Source organism: Haliotis rufescens, unplaced genomic scaffold (genome assembly GCF_023055435.1).
Source record: "Haliotis rufescens isolate VD_foot unplaced genomic scaffold, xgHalRufe1.0.p SCAF_27, whole genome shotgun sequence".
Lineage (NCBI taxonomy): Eukaryota > Metazoa > Mollusca > Gastropoda > Lepetellida > Haliotidae > Haliotis > Haliotis rufescens.
In genome coordinates this window covers 5,755,965-5,776,145 of record NW_025963968.1, presented here as the reverse complement: position 1 = coordinate 5,776,145, position 20,181 = coordinate 5,755,965, and the positions used below count along the sequence as shown (strand labels likewise).

At 40.8% G+C, this 20,181-nt stretch overlaps 1 protein-coding gene across 1 annotated transcript; it reads right to left on the bottom strand.

Moving 5' to 3' along the window:
• Positions 1–14,227: 14,227 nt before the first annotated feature.
• On the bottom strand, positions 14,228–17,483 carry LOC124121744 (glutaredoxin-3-like). Its single transcript, XM_046484802.2, has 4 exons — positions 17,407–17,483; positions 15,901–16,011; positions 14,924–15,056; positions 14,228–14,278 (listed from the first exon to the last, which is right to left on the bottom strand). Exons 1-4 carry the CDS (start codon positions 17,481–17,483, stop codon positions 14,228–14,230), a joined length of 372 nt encoding a protein of 123 aa, XP_046340758.2.
• Positions 17,484–20,181: the final 2,698 nt, after the last annotated feature.

Below are 20,181 nucleotides of genomic sequence, written 5' to 3'. Positions count from 1 at the left end.
CACGTCGGCTGTGATCAAAGCGCAAGGTGTAACAGGTGGGTATTGTGTCTTACTTTTGCAGCTGTGATATTCTGACATATATTTATATTCTGGAGTTGGGGCTTTGTTTAAAGTTTCATTTTAACCTCGGTGTTTCATCATTTGAAAACGTCAAGGACTGAGAATATCAGCTTCGATTATCTTCCAAAACAGATTGCTTCGGACGTAAGAGACAAAGCAGTGATGACAAGTGTATGAATGGATGACACCAGGTGTTCGCGAAAAGGGTGAGCGTTTCCTGTCCAATCGTTAGCAGCCACCTCTCACACAATTGCATAAATAAGTGTTTCTTTGTTGCCTAACGCCGAGCACAGCAATAGTCCCGCCATACGACGGCACAATGTAAACAAACGAATCAGGACCAGACAATCCAGTGATTGGTATCACGCGCAATGAACCAAGTCAACAAAGAATGACCACCCGATCCATTTACGTAAGTGCACTTGAATAAGGTAAGTGCAAGCGAGTAAGGTAAGTGCAAGCAAGGTAAGTGCAAGCGAGTAAGGTAAGTGCAAGCGAGTAAGGTAAGTGCAAGCAAGGTAAGTTCAAGCGAGTAAGGTAAGTGCAAGTAAGAAAACTCCCTGTACAGGTCGGAGTATGGGATAGACATGTTGACAAGAAACGTGCAAGATTCAGTCAAGTTTTCTGAATGTCTGCCGTGGATTTCTGGGAAGACTTGACCATGTCTTTGATGGAGAAACTTTGATTGAAAAGCTTAGCTGTAAATGTGTCAAATGTATAAAATCGACATTTAATTTTAAAAAAGCGTACTTTGTGAGCCAAGCCTCCGTGTATGTCGCACTACGTCTCCAAGGGTTTTCTTCTTAATCGGCTGATTGAATTCACATGAAACAAAACAAAACTAAATAAAAAAGCTCTAATATTGTATTCTGTGTCGATTTCTGTCGTCTGAAGATCTGCTTAATACATGTTATTTTTAAGAAAACAGGAAAACATCACAAGTAAGAATGTTCGATATACGAATAAACCCTTCGACTCCTGCCGATAAGCAGTTATGTTTACTTGCAATAAACACAGTGTGAACATGTGGGTCTGTATGAGTGTATATGTTTACTTGCAATAAACACAGTGTGAACATGTGGATAAGTATGAGTGTATATGTTTACTTGCAATAAACACAGTGTGAACATGTGGATAAGTATGAGTGTATATGTTTACTTGCAATAAACACAGTGTGAACATGTGGATAAGTATGAGTGTATATGTTTACTTGCAATAAACACAGTGTGAACATGTGGGTCTGTATAAGTGTATATGTTTACTTGCAATAAACACAGTGTGAACATGTGGGTCTGTATGAGTGTAAATGTTAACTTGCAATAAACACAGTGTGAACATGTGGGTATGTATGAGTGTATATGTTAACTTGCAATAAACACAGTGTGAACATGTGGGTCTGTATGAGTGTATATGTTTACTTGCAATAAACACAGTGTGAACATGTGGGTATGTATGAGTGTATATGTTAACTTGCAATAAACACAGTGTGAACATGTGGGTATGTATGAGTGTATATGTTTACTTGCAATAAACACAGTGTGAACATGTGGGTCTGTCTGAGTGTATATGTTTACTTGCAATAAACACAGTATGAACATGTGGGTAAGTATGGGTGTATAGGTGTACTCGCAATAAACACAGTGTGAACATGTGGGTCTGTATGAGTGTATATGTTTACTTGCAATAAACACAGTGTGGACATATGGGTATGTATGAGAGTATGTTTACTTGCAATAAACACAGTGTGAACATGTTGGTCTGTATGAGTGTATATGTTTACTTGCAATAAACACAGTGTGTACATATGGGTATGTATGAGAGTATGTTTACTCGCAATAAACACAGTGTGAACATGTGGGTATGTATGAGTGTATGTGTTTACTTGCAATAAACACAGTGTGAAGATGTGGGTCTGTATGAGTGTTTATGTTTACTTGCAATAAACACAGTGTGAACATATGGGTCTGTATGAGTGTATATGTTTACTTGCAATAAACACAGTGTGAACATGTGGGTCTGTATAAGTGTATATGTTTACTTGCAATAAACACAGTGTGAACATGTGGGTCTGTCTGAGTGTATATGTTTACTTGCAATAAACACAGTGTGAACATATGGGTCTGTATGAGTGTATATGTTTACTTGCAAAAACACAGTGTGAACATGTGGGTCTCTCTGTGTGTATATGTTTACTTGCAATAAACACAGTGTGAACATGTGGGTCTGTATGAGTGTATATGTTTACTTGCAAAAAACACAGTGTGAACATGTGGGTAAGTATGAGTGTATATGTTTACTCGCAATAAACACAATGTGAACACGTGGGTCTGTATGAGTGTATATGTTTACTTGCAATAAACACAGTGTGAACATGTGGGTATGTATGAGTGTATATGTTTACTCGCAATAAACACAGTGTGAACATGTGGGTCTGTATGAGTGTATATGTTTACTTGCAATAAACACAGTGTGAACATGTGGGTCTGTATGAGTGTATATGTTTACTCGCAATAAACACAGTGTGAACATGTGGGTCTGTATGAGTGTATATGTTTACTTGCAATAAACACAGTGTGAACATGTGGGTATGTATGAGTGTGTATGTTTACTTGCAATAAACACAGTGTGGACATATGGGTATGTATGAGAGTATGTTTACTTGCAATAAACACAGTGTGAACGTGTGGGTCTGTATGAGTGTATGTGTTTACTTGCAATAAACACAGTGTGAACATGTGGGTCTGTATGAGTGTATATGTTTTTTTGCAATAAACACAGTGTGAACATGTGGGTCTGTATGAGTGTATATGTTAACTTGCAATAAACACAGTGTGAACATGTGGGTATGTATGAGTGTATATGTTTACTTGCAATAAACACAGTGTGAACATGTGGGTCTGTCTGAGTGTATACGTTTACTTGCAATAAACACAGTGTGAACATGTGGGTAAGTATGAGTGTATATGTTTACTCGCAATAAACACAGTGTGAACATGTGGGTCTGTATGAGTGTATATGTTTACTTGCAATAAACACAGTGTGAACATGTGGGTATGTATGAGTGTATATGTTAACTTGCAATAAACACAGTGTGAACATGTGGGTATGTATGAGTGTATATGTTTACTTGCAATAAACACAGTGTGAACATGTGGGTCTGTCTGAGTGTATATGTTTACTTGCAATAAACACAGTATGAACATGTGGGTAAGTATGGGTGTATAGGTGTACTCGCAATAAACACAGTGTGAACATGTGGGTCTGTATGAGTGTATATGTTTACTTGCAATAAACACAGTGTGGACATATGGGTATGTATGAGAGTATGTTTACTTGCAATAAACACAGTGTGAAGATGTGGGTCTGTATGAGTGTATATGTTTACTTGCAATAAACACAGTGTGTACATATGGGTATGTATGAGAGTATGTTTACTTGCAATAAACACAGTGTGAACATGTGGGTATGTATGAGTGTATGTGTTTACTTGCAATAAACACAGTGTGAAGATGTGGGTCTGTATGAGTGTTTATGTTTACTTGCAATAAACACAGTGTGAACATGTGGGTCTGTATGAGTGTATATGTTTACTTGCAATAAACACAGTGTGAACATGTGGGTCTGTATAAGTGTATATGTTTACTTGCAATAAACACAGTGTGAACATGTGGGTCTGTCTGAGTGTATATGTTTACTTGCAATAAACACAGTGTGAACATATGGGTCTGTATGAGTGTATATGTTTACGTGCAATAAACACAGTGTGAACATGTGGGTCTGTATGAGTGTATATGTTTACTTGCAAAAAACACAGTGTGAACATGTGGGTAAGTATGAGTGTATATGTTTACTCGCAATAAACACAGTGTGAACATGTGGGTCTGTATGAGTGTATATGTTAACTTGCAATAAACACAGTGTGAACATGTGGGTATGTATGAGTGTGTATGTTTACTTGCAATAAACACAGTGTGAACATGTGGGTATGTTTGAGTGTATATGTTTACTTGCAATAAACACAGTGTGATCATGTGGATATGGAAGAGTGTATATGTATACCATCTGTAATGAACCTGGATGGCATTTAATAAAACACAAATACCCCGGAAGTAAGGTACAGCGTGGTACTTTGCTGTACCTTTATGTGCCCGGCTGTTGTGAGAGTTGCAGACTCCCCAAGACGACCTAAACTTGGGTATTATTATACTTGATAAGTATGATATAAGTATGATATAAGTATGATATGCTGTTTCCTTTTGGTAGTAACGATCACAATTCCACCATAAAATAGCCACTTGTCGTGTTTGATGTGTGATATAGTCAGGTCGTGGTTGATGTGTGATATAGTCAGGTCGTGTTTGATGTGTGATACAGTCAGGTCATGGTTGATGTGTGATACAATCAGGTAGTGGTTGATGTATGATATAGTCAGGTCGTGGTTGGTGTGTGATACAGTCAGGTCACGGTTGATGTGTGATACAGTTAGGTCGTGGTTGACGTGTGATAAAGTCAGGTCATGGTTGATGTTCGATATAGTCAGGTCGTGGTTGGTGTGTGATATTGTTAGGTCATGGTTGATGTGTGATATAATCAGGTCATGGTTGATGTGTGATACAGTCAGGTCGTGGTTGATGTGTGATACAGTCAGGTCGTGATTGAAGTGTGACATAGACTGGTCATGGTTGATGTGTAACATAGTGAGGTTGTCGTTGATGTGTGATATAGTCAGGTCTTGGTTGATGTGTGATACAGTCAGGTCATGGTTGATGTGTGATACAGTCAGGTCATGATTGATGTGTGATACAGTCCGGTCGTGGTTGATGTGTGATACAGTCAGGTCATGGTTGATGTATAATATAGTCAGGTCGTGGTTGATGTGGTATACAGTCAGGCCATAGTTGATGTGTGATACAGTCAGGTCATGATTGATGTGTGATACAGTCCGGTCGTGGTAGATGTGTGATACAGTCAGGTCATGATTGATGTGTGATACAGTCAGGTCATGATTGATGTGTGATACAGTCCGGTCGTGGTTGATGTGTGATACAGTCAGGTCATGATTGATGTGTGATACAATCAGGTAGTGGTTGATGTGTGATAAAGTCAGGCACGGTTGATGCGTGATATGATCAGGTCATGGTTGATGTGTGATACAGTCAGGAAGTGGTTGATGTGTGATACAGTCAGGAAGTGGTTGATGTATGATATAGTCAGGTCGTGGTTGATGTGGTATACAGTCAGGCCATGGTTGATGTGTGATACAGTCAGGTCATGGTTGATGTGTGATACAGTCAGGTCACGGTTGATGTGTGATACAGTCAGGTCATGATTGATGTGTGATACAATCAGGTAGTGGTTGATGTGTGATAAAGTCAGGCACGGTTGATGCGTGATATGATCAGGTCATGGTTGATGTGTGATACAGTCAGGTCATGATTGATGTGTGATACAGTCCGGTCGTGGTTGATGTGTGATACAGTCAGGTCATGGTTGATGTATAATATAGTCAGGTCGTGGTTGATGTGGTATACAGTCAGGCCATAGTTGATGTGTGATACAGTCAGGTCATGATTGATGTGTGATACAGTCCGGTCGTGGTTGATGTGTGATACAGTCAGGTCATGATTGATGTGTGATACAATCAGGTAGTGGTTGATGTGTGATAAAGTCAGGCACGGTTGATGCGTGATATGATCAGGTCATGGTTGATGTGTGATACAGTCAGGAAGTGGTTGATGTGTGATACAGTCAGGAAGTGCTTGATGTATGATATAGTCAGGTCGTGGTTGATGTGGTATACAGTCAGGCCATGGTTGATGTGTGATACAGTCAGGTCATGGTTGATGTGTGATACAGTCAGGTCATGGTTGATGTATGATATAGTCAGGTCGTGGTTGGTGTGTGATACAGTCAGGAAGTGGTTGATGTGTGATACAGTCAGGTCATGGTTGATGTGTGATACAGTCAGGAAGTGGTTGATGTGTGATACAGTCGGGTCGTGGTTGATGTGTGATACAGTCAGGTCATGGTTGATGTGTGATACAGTCAGGTCGTGATTGAAGTGTGACATAGACAGGTCATGGTTGATGTGTAACATAGTCAGGTTGTCGTTGATGTGTGATATAGTCAGGTTGTGGTTGATGTGTGATATAGTCAGGTCATGATTGAAATGTGACATAGTCAGGTCATGGTTGGTGTGTGATACAATCAGGTCGTGGATGATGTGTGATATAGTCAGGTCATGGTTGATGTGTGATACAGTCAGGTCATGGTCGATGTGTGATACAGTTAGGTCGTGGTTGATGTGTGATACTTTTGAGTCGGGGGTGTTGTGTGATATAGTCAGGTCATGGTTGATGTGTGATACAGTCAGGTCGTGGTTGATATGTGATACAGTCAGGTCATAGTTGATGTGATATAGTCAGGTCGTGGTTGGTGTATGATCATGGCCCATGTCTAGAACTTTGTGCCTGGTTGAATTAAGGGAATGACAGAGGTGGAACGAGGCTTTGAACAGTTTTTAAGTTATATCACAGCATGTTAGTCTGATGTCGTAGGCCAGACCGGAGTATGTTACGTGTACGGCTGACACGCTACATGCATGATGACTGCAGCACCTGAGACACATGAGCAAATTTAGTTGAAAAAGGAAAGATTTTATCTCGCTATCATCTCGTTTATTCTTTGAATTTACTTGGGAATGTAGAAGACCCTCTTTGATTTACATAGGTTTGGTTTATAATGGTGACATAACGTGTAATATGGCGTCAAATATCCCTACCGATGAGCGCAGAACTTGCTTAAATCAGTCTTGAACACACCATGCGCCATTATCCAAGCGCAAGAAACAACTTCAATATTTCCAGCAAGAAAGCAAAAAGCTCAACGTGTTAATGTCACTATCCCTAAGATGTGATGACAATGACATTTGAAAAATTTCAGGCGTTTCCGTTTCCACGATGTGAAGTGTACAAATTATGGAAGCGCTTTTCTACCAAGCGACGTGACAGCCTGAAGTAGGCTGCCAAACATCAAAACCGTGATCCAACTACTGGCTCATTTCATCAATGAATAAGGTGATTGCGACGAGCAGAAATCTCATAAATTACGTCTAACTAAAAATAATGGAGACATTTTGCAAAAACACGTTCAAAGGATTAAGGAACGGCATTTATTAGAAACAAAATAATAACGTCATGACGTTAATTTTTAAGAGCGGACTTTAAGTGAATACCATCTGGAAACAAGGCCTTGGATCAAAGCCAAAGTGTACTTATTACCCTTTATGTAAACTGAGTATAACTCATAAATGACTTGTTTTAGAATATGATCCCCAACATTAGCGCATTAGTCAACTGTTACAGTGTCGACCCTGCTTAACATTGCATCATCATTGATAGGCAATCCATTCTGTCGCACAGACATCGTGTAGGCCCCAGGGCCCGTCTCCACCTCGTAAGTTACTCGCACCTGTCATTGTGTCTGTTAGTGTCACGTGACATCCGAGTGTCCTCGGGCGGTGGGTGAGAGATGGCGCCCGGTGGCGTCATTGTTATTGCACATATTAATGTTGTATGCCATCCAAGTATCATCAACATAATACATTGCGCTCCTGCCACACTGACGATCGCATCCTCACCTGCGGAATCGTATAAGATTTCATTGTTTTTTAAATGAGTTGGGCGGACGGATTATGAATAACAAGACATCATTCAAAACTGCATTTGAAGTCGAATGAAGACGTCATGTTTCCATTTATTGTGCACAGTGTTTCTCCGTTAGTGTTTGTTTTTTGTAATGTGAATAATGAACGTTCACTCTTGGTTCAGAGCAACCTTATTTGCTATTGATGATTGTAAACAGACCCGTAATAAATCAATAACAATATAACAGGGTCACGGGGGTTTGTAGCTCACCTGAATGATGAACGGATTTAAGATCTGCTGTGCAGTGTTTAGAGTGAGTGTGGTTTTACGCCGCTTTTAGTAATATTCCAGCAATATCGTGGCGGGGGACACCAGAAATGGGCTTCACGCATTGTACCCACGTCGAGAATCGAACCCGGGTATTCGGCGTGACGAGAGAAGGCTTTAACCACTAGACTACCCGACCGACCCATGCAGGCGTTTAGGGAGTCGTGATTGGCTCCACCAGTGTGTTGACTGTCGGTACTCCATTGCAGATCGCGGCTAGTATCATACGAAGTGTCTCCATAGGCCCGTGAAGACCCGTGAAGATTCCGGGGTAGAATAGGTCTTCAGCAACCCATGCTTGCCGTAAAAGGCTTGTTGTAATTGGCGACTAACGGGTTCGGGTGATCAGGCTCGCTGACTTTGTTGATGCATGTCATCGATCCCAAGTGCGTTGATCGATGCTCATGATAGTAATCATTGTATTGTCTTGTCCAGACTCGATTATTTACAGACCGCCGTCATATAGCTGTAATATTGCTGAGTGCGGCGTTAAAGAACAAACCAAAAAACCTTGTAATTTCAAAGGAATTTGTAAACATACAGTTGCACCAGACAAACGGGAGTGTATGAGGGTCAAAGGTCTTAGCTTGACCAAACACGAGTCATCAGGAAATATATCCCCCCGATCTGGTGCAATCCGGAAATGGAGTTTGGCTACTTATACCCCTCTTTTGGTCCATTACTATTGGATATCTTCAGTTCAGTGAAGAAGAAAATAATGCTGTTCGGTTCACCACTAGACTCATCTGCATATCGAAATATTCAACGGTTTGGGAGTTGTGCTCCGGAAACGGAAAGCGGTCGGGCGGACATGGTGGTCGCTATATCCCCCTGTCTTTCAAACCGAGGGGGTGATAAATCAACAAAATGCCAAAAACATATTTAAAGTAGGATCGGATGTGTGAGGTAAAATGGGTAATAACGTCGCGTTCAAGATCATTGCGCTTACATATCGACGTGCATGCACGGTCTTATTGTGCTAGCCCACTGAGATACCATGCGACATATGTATGCTCCACTCTGATATGGTATACGGACCATAGGCTAGTCCTTGTTGTGTTCCCTCAATGCCAAGTGAAAGGCAAGGTAACAACAAGTACCATCTTTTAACGTCCTTGGCCGATGCGGTCGGGAATCGAACCACCTACTTCCGGACAGACACTCCAAAGCTGGGATGATTGTCACTGCTGTGTTTGGTGTATACCCTGCATTGCGGGGATACAAGATCTGACGGATCAGACAGACTGGTGTTTGATGGACCTGTCAGTGCCATGCTGGTGCTCGTGGGTTACACCACGTCATGACCTGAGTGACGTCGCTCCTTCATATACACAGCGTTTCGGGGATAATTTCCAGAAAATGTGGTATAGCGATTAATGCACAGTTTGGGTTAATGATGAGATAAATTGTTTGATAGGCATTACTTAGAAGTTGGTGGATGACAAGGTAGACACAATTTTATGTATAACAACTTCGTTAATACTGTAAAAAGATTGCTTGACAACGGTATAAGGATCTATACCGAAACGTCGCTTTTTACAGTATTAAAGAAGTTGTTATCCACAAAATTGTGTCTACCTTGTTATAATTAGATGTGAGGACTACTTAAATTTGCTACGTTAGTAATGCCTATCACAGTTTAGATGTAGTTTACACCAGTTGGAAAGTGAGGCTGGAGGGAGATTTCTGTCCAGCGCAGAGATTTTCTGTGGAACTTTTTTTTGTCTGATGTCGTGGAAGACTAATTTCATTTCTTGATGGTGTGCAATGCATAGGAACAAATGCGTCATTAGCCATTCAAAATATTAAATTCCCGTGTTCAATATGCTTCTATATACACAGTAAATACAGATATTACACTCGAACCCGGGTCTTCGGCGTGACGAGCGAACGCTTTAACCACTAGGCTACCCGACCGCCCCATATTGATATGAATATTATCACATGTGTACAAGGGGGCGGTCGGGTAGCCTAGTGGTTAGAATGTTCGCTCGTCACGCCGAAGACCCGGGTTCGATTCTCGACATGGGTACAATGCGTGAAGCCCATTTCTGGTGTCCCCCGCCGTGATATTGCTGGAATATTGCTAAAAGCGGCGTAAAACCATACTCACTCACATGTGTACAATTTTCTTCCATACTTGCATGTTGTGGACCTCCGACATGATCAAATACATAAATATGGCTAAAATGAAAAAGGTCGATGTTTTGAACTTCAAATGAAAAACTAAGCAAATCCGTGACCGAACAATAATTCTTTGTTCTGTTTTCAATTGAGTGAGTTTTGTTAAACGCCGGTTTAAACACTACATGTAGTTCCCGGCGGGGAACACCAGCAATGGGCTTCACACATTGTACCCATGTCGGGAATCGAACCCAGGTGTTCCGTGTGATGGGCGAACGCTTTATCCACTAGGCTACCCGACCGCCTGGTACCGTTTTCAATCTACATCTTCTATGACAATCAGCTTGGGCCAGACTTGCTCATGTTCAAATATTAGAAAACACTTCCTGTCACCTCTAGAATCACCACATTTTATCTCAATCTCATTAAAATCAGACCTAAGTTCTCGCTGCCGCTAAACAAAGATCTGAGGACATGCCATTACGGGTCAGGTCAGAACGACCTTTCGCGAACTTTGACCGACCACAGAAATGAATAACAAGAAGTCGACATCAGAAAGCAGCTTTCTCGAGCTTTACGGCACTCGTTTCACCTGGCGACTTCCATTTCAGACTACAGTTCTCGATTAAAATTTTGAAAACTGAACAAACGAACATTCATGAATGTCAGATATATGGTTGAGATTGTATGGCAGTGCTTCCCACGTATTGTGCAACGCCTCCTCCGTTCAAATGTTTATCCCTCGGAAGCGACAGATAGACTATTATTTTGAAGGAATCAGCCGTAACTATCGTTCGGAAAACCCTTAGTTAACATTTTGGAGGTTGCATGATTAGAAAAGATACGTCGACTGTCACTTTCATGATCTGGTAAATGACGCTTTGACTGGTCGGAAGAAAGGTCGTTCTATCGTGACCTGTAAGGGGATGTCCTCAGATCTTTGTTTAGCAATAGCGAGAACTAAGATCTGATTTTAATGAGATTGATTTTATCTGTGCACGGTGTTGTCATAAATCCCAAACATGCAACTGTTAAAATGAACAAAGTCTCATACTTGTTCATATGAACACATCTGATAACTTTCATACCATGTCAAAACGTTTGCTCAATTCTCACATGATGAGGGCGAAAAAGGGCCCTTACCTACAAAGTCCTAAATTGCTCTTGGACAGGCCAAAGGGACCCTTGAGGATCGCTCGCTGACTTGGTTGATGTATGTCATCGTATCCCAATTGTGTGGATCGATGCTCATTATGTCAATCACTGGATTGTCTGGTCCAGACTCGATTATTTACAGACCCCCGTCATATAGTTGGAATATTGCTGAGTGCGGTGTTAACAACAAACAAACAAACAAAATCTTGCAATGACGAAAGAAAATATCCCCACCGTCTGTTTCCTTGTTTATTTTCAGTTTACAATCAAGTTCTGACAGTGTGGGCCATGTTGAACGTACACAGGACGTACAGGTGCCCAGCCTACTTGCAATCACCGACTGGACAGTACAGCGAGATTCCTGTCACATACACCTTCACAAATACACCTCAAAAGGTTTTCTTATTCAAGGAGAAGCCGACCACTTAGCATAGCATACAAACACATGTTAAGGTCATATCCTATCCCAAGAATTTTTCTATGACATGTTCTCTGGTCTGCTTTTTTCCCCCTAGAAAGTTTATAAAACAATAAAAATAATACAATTTTATCCATTTTTCATAATACTTGGTTGATTTATGAGCAGCTTCTCTTAACTGTCTCACCACAGACATGAGTTCAGCCTAAAGAGTGAGTGATTGAGTGAGTTGGGTTTAACGCTGCATTTAACATTATTCCAGTAATATCACGGCGTGTCAGCTTAATGTGGGAGGAAAGCCTGAAGTGATGCAGGTCTCAGACGTTTACCACTTCGGTGAAACCCACGAGCATAGGTATGGTGCTGACAAACCAAGAAACATAATCGGGACGAACCAGATTCAAACCAACAATCATAGGTTTCTGGCGAGCCAAAGCGACGCAACTCTGCACAGCGAATCGCTGAGCCTTTGACGACTGGGACACTCTGCCCCCTCAGCGTAAAGAGATTACCCAGGCCTGCCAATGTAGCTGTAACCCAATTGATCTTCAAAAACCGGATTCTACAGGAGCTTTTGCAACCTGGTTTTGTTTGCTGCAGTTTGGTTTTCATTTCAACATGCACTGGGTTCAAACTAAATCAAGTTCCTAAACCGAGCCCTGGACAATGATGCCTTCTCAAAAATACTTGTTAATAAATGTTAATGTGGATACCAGACAGCCTGTTCCTTCACTGCATTGTGTATCAACAATTAATTCCTTCACTGCATTGTGTATCAACAATTAATTCCTTCACTGCATTGTGTATCAACAATTAATTCCTTCACTGCATTGTGTATCAACAATTAATTCCTTCACTGCATTGTGTATCAACAATTAATTCCTTCACTGCATTGTATATCAACAATTAATTCCTTCACTGCATTGTGTATCAACAATTAATTCCTTCACTGCATTGTGTATCAACAATTAATTCCTTCACTGCATTGTGAATCAACAATTAATTCCTTCACTGCATTGTGAATCAACAATTAATTCCTTCACTGCATTGTGTATCAACAATTAATTCCTTCACTGCATTGTGTATCAACAATTAATTCCTTCACTGCATTGTGTATCAACAATTAATTCCTTCACTGCATTGTGTATCAACAATTAATTCCTTCACTGCATTGTGAATCAACAATTAATTCAAACTTGACATAGCTAACAATGTTCAAAGCAGAGCCGACCGCCTCCGTGGTCTAGTGGTAGAGCGGAAGGTCCACGGTTCGATCCCCGGCCGCATCATACCAAAAGACGTTAAAAGATGGTACTTGTTGTTACCCTGTCTGGCGTTCGGCATTAAAGGGCTAAAACAAGGACTGGTCGGCCTGGAGTCAGTATACTGTGTCTGAGGGGGGTATTCATCTTAAACTGTGGCATGGTATCTCAGTGAGCTAGCACTATAAATTGGCATCAGTCTGGACTAGTACAAGCAACCACACACACGTGCATTCACGTCGCTATATAAGTGCAATAATCTTGGACGCGATGTTAAACCCAATTTCACCTCACCTCACCTCAAAGCAGAGCCCGTCCAAATTCATATTTAGTATTAAAAAACAAGAGGAAAGTAATTTGGGTAAGAAAATGAATCACTGACCATGCATTGCAGACCATTGTAACATCATTGATTACCATGACGCCACAATCATATGGCATCCCTAATCTATCTGCCACTGAAGCTGGGAAGGTGTACTTTTTACACTCAAGACAACATTTGTTATTGTTTACAAACTAAAAACGTTCAAAGAATGATTTAGGATGATGAATATAATCTAAGCCTTGAGTCTTTGGACATGAAATATATCAACAGTTGTCAATATATTTGATATCAGAAGACACATGGATTCTCTCTATACTAATTTGCCAAACTGATAAAAATGGAGTGAGTGAGTGAGTGAGTGAGTTGGGTTTAACGTCGCTTTTAACAGTATTCCAGTCATATCACGGCGTGTCAGCTTAATGTGGGAGGAAAGCCCGAAGTGATGCAGGTCTCAGACGTTTACCACTTCGGTGAAACCCACGAGCACGGGTATGGTGCTGACAAACCTAGAAACATAATCAGGGCGAACCGGGATTCGAACGATAAAAATGGAAACAGAGAACACAAAAGCGTACATACCTTTATTTCCATGCATAGAACTAATTACACGACTTTTATTAAATCAATAAACTAATCCCGTTTTCAAAATACAACATGTTTCTTTTGTTGTCCTACTGATGGCCCAGTTTGTTGTGATAGTGTTGGAGTACAAAGGTAAATCTAACATGTGCCTTTGAAAGACAAATAGTAAACCTGGAAGAAAATATGTTAATTGTGAAATGATAAAATAGAGGTAAACTCCACTTGGATATTTCCTGACAAGCAGTGTGCACCCTCAGTGCCAGTTCAAGGGGTAGTGTCAGGTCAGAGATCACTCGTGCTCGAGGATGTAGGAAGGGAGATAATCGCCTCAGTTATCTCCCTTTAGTGTGCTTTCAAGTTCACCAGACTCCTTCAGTTCCTGTGGAAATAAGAATTCTTCTGATAATAAGATCTTGTTTTCTTTTCGAATAATTGAAAAAAACAACATAAGGCACATAGCACACAACAGTAAATATAAAACACACTTTAAACTTAATTTTATCTCATATAACTACAGGGCACAATTAAACTATATTAAACATGCACAAATGGAAAAAAAACTATTAAAAAACTGCAACCTAATATTTATGACGGCATGCACAAAGTGCATGTAAGTAAAATTGTGTCTGACTGAACCTTACTAGACAGCTTGTTGCTTCTCTGTATACAAAGGGTTGTTTCAACAAATTTTATATATATGATATGTTCGGTTGTGTGCAAGGCAATAAATATTGTATGTTTTTCAGGTCGTTGCCATGTAAACTCGAAAAATAATTTTTTCAGAAATCCCAACCTATCAAAAGGCACCAGTTCACAACTAGGCCTATCTCAGTGCCAAATTTGGTTAAGATATCTCTCATGGTTTTTGAGTTCTGCTCCGGAAACTAAACATGACGGATGGACGGACAGAAGGATTGAATGATGGAATGACGGACAGACAGCACCCAATCCTAATAAACTCCAAACATAACACACATGTACACGAAATAGGAAAGTGAATTTATCTTCCTAAATCAAACTGTACCTTGATGATGTCGAGTCCCCCAATGAGTTCACCGTTCACATACAGCTGGGGGTAGGTGGGCCAGTTGGAGAAAGTCTTCAACCCCTGCCTCACCTCGTTGTCAGACAGGATATCAAACGTGTCATACTTCACCCTGCAACACAACCACCAGATACAAGGCAAGGGACAGCACAATAACAGACCTAGACCTCAAGCACCACTGCCCACAACGGCAAGACATCCAGCATAGTCGTCTTCTAATTTGATTAATACAATAATCTGTAACATCTGGGATAAACACTTTTTGCAAAACTTACAAGAATTTGTTCTGGCTATCAAGTTTCCCTTACCGTTTTCACCCTAAACATTGACTTTTCACTCCCCTAAATTATATATACATGTACACTTGTTTTATACTGCCGTGTCACTTGTTGATGCTGACAAACTCCAAAAAATAATCAGGGCATTTGGTATTTAAACTGACAATAAAACCTTGGTCTGCACATTGGTACCTTAGATTCCTGGGTCATCTGTGCTCTGTTGTGAGTTTGTGAGTTTGTGAGCGAGTTTGTGAGCGAGTTTGTGAGTTTGTGAGCAAGTTTGTGAGCGAGTGGGTATTGTTTTAAGGCGCTTTTAGCAATATTCCAGCAATATCAAAGCAGGAGACACCAGAGTGAGTGAGTGAGTATGGTTTTACGCCGCTTTTAGCAGTATTCCAGCAATATCACACTTTGTCCCAATGTCGGGAATCGAACCCGTGTCTTCGGCGTGATGAGCTAACGCTTTAACCAATAGGAAACCCGACGGCCCCAGGGACACCAGAAAAGAGCTTCAGACATTGTATCCATGTGGGGAATCAAACCTTGGTGTTTGGCGTGACGAGTGAACACTGTAACCACTAGACTACCCCACTGCCCCTTTCATGCAACAAGCAGGACATACAGACTCATGTGATAATCTCCATAACCGTCACGTTGAGTTGGGCTTGAAGAGCTCACCCTGTTTCTCCAAGAATGGCAACTGTCGTCTTGCTGAAGCCGCACCTCGGTGCATCAGGCTGACCCTTCATGAACAGCATCACCGTCGCCTTCTTGACCAGCTGCTTCAGTCTGCAACATCAGATACTGCATATGACCAAAGATAAGCCAAACTTTGAGGACCAGAAAAAAGATTCTGTAGAAAGGGGTTGGTATGTAAAGGTTACACTTTCATCAAACTATGTTTCTGTTGGTTTAGAACATTGTACAGCTTCAGGTGAATGAAGAACGCAACAACAAACTTTGCCAATGAAAGTGTGAAATTTGCGATTAAACATCACTAGACATGATGATTTACCATTTCGATTGTATTTCTTGTTATGCTAGGCATTGTTTCGTATGCAGGCATTAAAATGATGTGAGTATTGTCTCGTTAACCTATCCGGAAACAGCAGTCAGCTGGACCCACGTTTTCATGTAATGGCTGACCATCTAACGTACACAGGTCAACCATGCTGTATTTTTACAACATATCCATTTTGAGATTTTTGACAAAATAGTCAGATTCAGCCATTCTTGAACAAATTAAAGAGCTGTATACAAGACGGCTGCAAATATCAACATCATAGACATTTTGGTGTTTGAGAAGCTTGGTAGAGATATCAAATATGGCTGCTTGGTGGACATCTTGAATTTCTGACTTTGTCAGCTGATGCAAGGAACAAACTTTACTCCCTTCACATTCAGAAACAACCACATACCGTATTTGACGTAATAAGCGCCCCGCTCTAATAAGCGCCCACGGCGAGTTTTGCTAATATATTGGCTAGTGAACAATCCCAATTAGCACCCCTTCCGATTGATCAATGTACACAAGAATGATTTGTTCGCGTATAATACGCACTCATGTGTTATATGCACCCTTAATTATGGGCAATTAAATTCTGGAAAAATATATCTGTCGTATATAAACATTTCAGGTTGTCTGCATAAACCACGAAATTTTCCTTTCAACTCTGTTTTTTTTCCACCAAAATAATATTCTAATAAGAGTCCCCTATTTCTAATTTTGAAAGCGCCCGGAATTTCTGGCCTCAATTGTAGCGCCACCAGTGGCGTTTATGAGTTTTGTCCCTTAAATGTCCATCCTATTGACCAATCAGATTCCACCTCTCAATATCAGTTGCATTTGCTTCAAACAAAATGGTGGCACCCAGTCAAGACGATCTGATCGATAATCAAAATCTATATTGTGGCAAAACGGGTCTTACTTCGAGAAGTGCATCAAATCACATGAGCACCTTGATTAAAAACATGAAAAAGATTTAGATAAGTTTGCGGTACACATACTTTTCAAATCCTGCAATTGACCAATATCTGCATTCAAGTTTACAAACCGGATGTCGATTACGTTACGTGATTTTGATTAGATTCGTTAGTCCAGCCAAAATAAAACTCCATTATTCCAGCCTAGTTTGACAAAGGATGGAAATTGGACTTTTATAGTCAGTTACCTAACTCCCTTGCCTCGGGAACATGGCCTTGATAATGCCAGTTCTGTGCGAGTTACTGCCTGTCCTTCCACAGAGCCCTCCAGGGGCCATCTGCATGAACTATGGTAATGGAGGTTTGGATGCAATGTCATTAACTGACATCTTGAATATTTATTCGGTGTGTCAGTGAGTGAGTGAGTGAGTGAGCTGGGCTTAACGCTACTTTGAACAGTATTCAAGTTACATCATGGAGTGTCAGCTTAATGTGGGAGGAAAGTCTGAAGTGATGCAGGCAGTGCCGTAGCCAGCTGGGGGGGGGCAGTTTTTTTACAGAAAACATTTTTCCTTGTGAAAGTTAACTTTTATAAAAAATGAATAATCTTATTTGCCCCCCAGTCAAAAAAAGTTAACTACGGCCTTGGATGCAGGTCTCAGACATTTACCACTTCGGTGAAACCCAAGGGCACGGGTATGGTGCGGACAAATCTAGAAACATAATTGGGGACACTGGGATTTGAACCCACAATTATAGGCTTATGGCATGCCAAGGGACAAAACTCTGCATAGTGATATTTATTCAGAGTTGTCCATTTATATTTATGTATGTTAAACATACATAGTTAAAAGATAAAAATTTGTATGGCATTCAGTTATGGCACAGCCTAAGGCCTCATAATGTGAGTGAGTGAGTGAGTGAGTGAGTGAGTGAGTGAGTGAGTGAGTGAGTGAGTGAGTGAGTGTGAGTGAGTGAGTGAGTGAGTGAGTGAGTGAGCGAGTGAGTTGGGTTTAATTCGACTTTGAACATTATTTCAGTTAATGTTTATATACAAGTGTCAGCTTAATGTTGGAGTAAAGCCACGACATTAACACTTTGATGAGACCCATGAACAAGGTATGGTGCTGACAAACCAAGTAACATCTTTTCCTCAGAATGATGATGATGTATAACGTACATACATTAATAGTTAACCTGTATTTGTCATAAAAACAGAGCCAAGATTTTGGCACTTGAGTGCATGCTGCTTCACATTGCAGTCCCTTGACCTGCAGTAGTGAAATCACATCCAAGAAGTATCTAGCATCATGAAGTCTAGCCAACGATCCCAATGCTCTCAACCAAGGCAGGAAAATGTGCACAATGGTGTTAGCATTCTTAATGTGACCAGGCAATATCACACGGCTATCCTAACACCCTCAATCAAAGCAGGATGCCCTGTGAACGATAGTGTACATATTCTAGATGTGACCAGGCAATATCACATGGCTATCATAACACCCTCAATCAAAGCAGGATAGCCTGTGAACGATAGTGTACGTATTCAAGATGTGACCAGCCAATATAAAATGGCTATCATAACACCCTCAATCAAAGCAGGATAGCCTGTGAACGATAGTGTACATATTCTAGATGTGACCAGGCAATATCACATGGCTATCCTAACACCCTCAATCAAAGCAGGATAGCCTGTGAACGATAGTGTACATATTCTAGATGTGACCAGGCAATATCACATGGCTATCCTAACACCCTCAATCAAAGCAGGATGCCCTGTGAACGATAGTGTACATATTCTAGATGTGACCAGGCAATATCACATGGCTATCACAACACCCTCAATCAAAGCAGGATAGCCTGTGAACGATAGTGTACGTATTCAAGATGTGACCAGCCAATATAAAATGGCTATCATAACACCCTCAATCAAAGCAGGATAGCCTGTGAACGATAGTGTACATATTCTAGATGTGACCAGCCAATATAAAATGGCTATCCTAACACCCTCAATCAAAGCAGGATAGCCTGTGAACGATAGTGTACATATTCTAGATGTGACCAGCCAATATAAAATGGCTATCCTAACACCCTCAATCAAAGCAGGATAGCCTGTGAACGATAGTGTACATATTCTAGATGTGACCAGCCAATATAAAATGGCTATCCTTACACCCTCAATCAAAGCAGGATGCCCTGTGAACGATAGTGTACGTATTCAAGATGTGACCAGGCAATATCACATGCCTATCCCAACACCCACAATCAAAGCAGGATAGCCTGTGAACGATAGTGTACATATTCTAGATGTGACCAGCCAATATAAAATGGCTATCCTTACACCCTCAATCAAAGCAGGATGCCCTGTGAACGATAGTGTACATATTCTTAATGTGACCAGGCAATATCACACGGCTATCCTAACACCCTCAATTAAAGCAGGATAGCCTGTGAACGATAGTGTACATATTCTAGCTGTGACCAGGCAATATAAAATGGCTATCCTTAAACCCTCAATCAAAGCAGGATGCCCTGTGAACGATAGTGTACATATTCTAGATGTGACCAGCCAATATAAAATGGCTATCCTAACACCCTCAATCAAAGCAGGATAGCCTGTGAACGATAGTGTACATATTCTAGATGTGACCAGCCAATATAAAATGGCTATCCTAACACCCTCAATCAAAGCAGGATAGCCTGTGAACGATAGTGTACATATTCTAGATGTGACCAGCCAATATAAAATGGCTATCCTAACACCCTCAATCAAAGCAGGATAGCCTGTGAACGATAGTGTACATATTCTAGATGTGACCAGCCAATATAAAATGGCTATCCTAACACCCTCAATCAAAGCAGGATAGCCTGTGAACGATAGTGTACGTATTCTAGATGTGACCAGGCAATATAAAATGGCTATCCTAACACCCTCAATCAAAGCAGGATGCCCTGTGAACGATAGTGTACGTATTCAAGATGTGACCAGCCAATATCACATGGCTATCCCAACACCCACAATCAAAGCAGGATAGC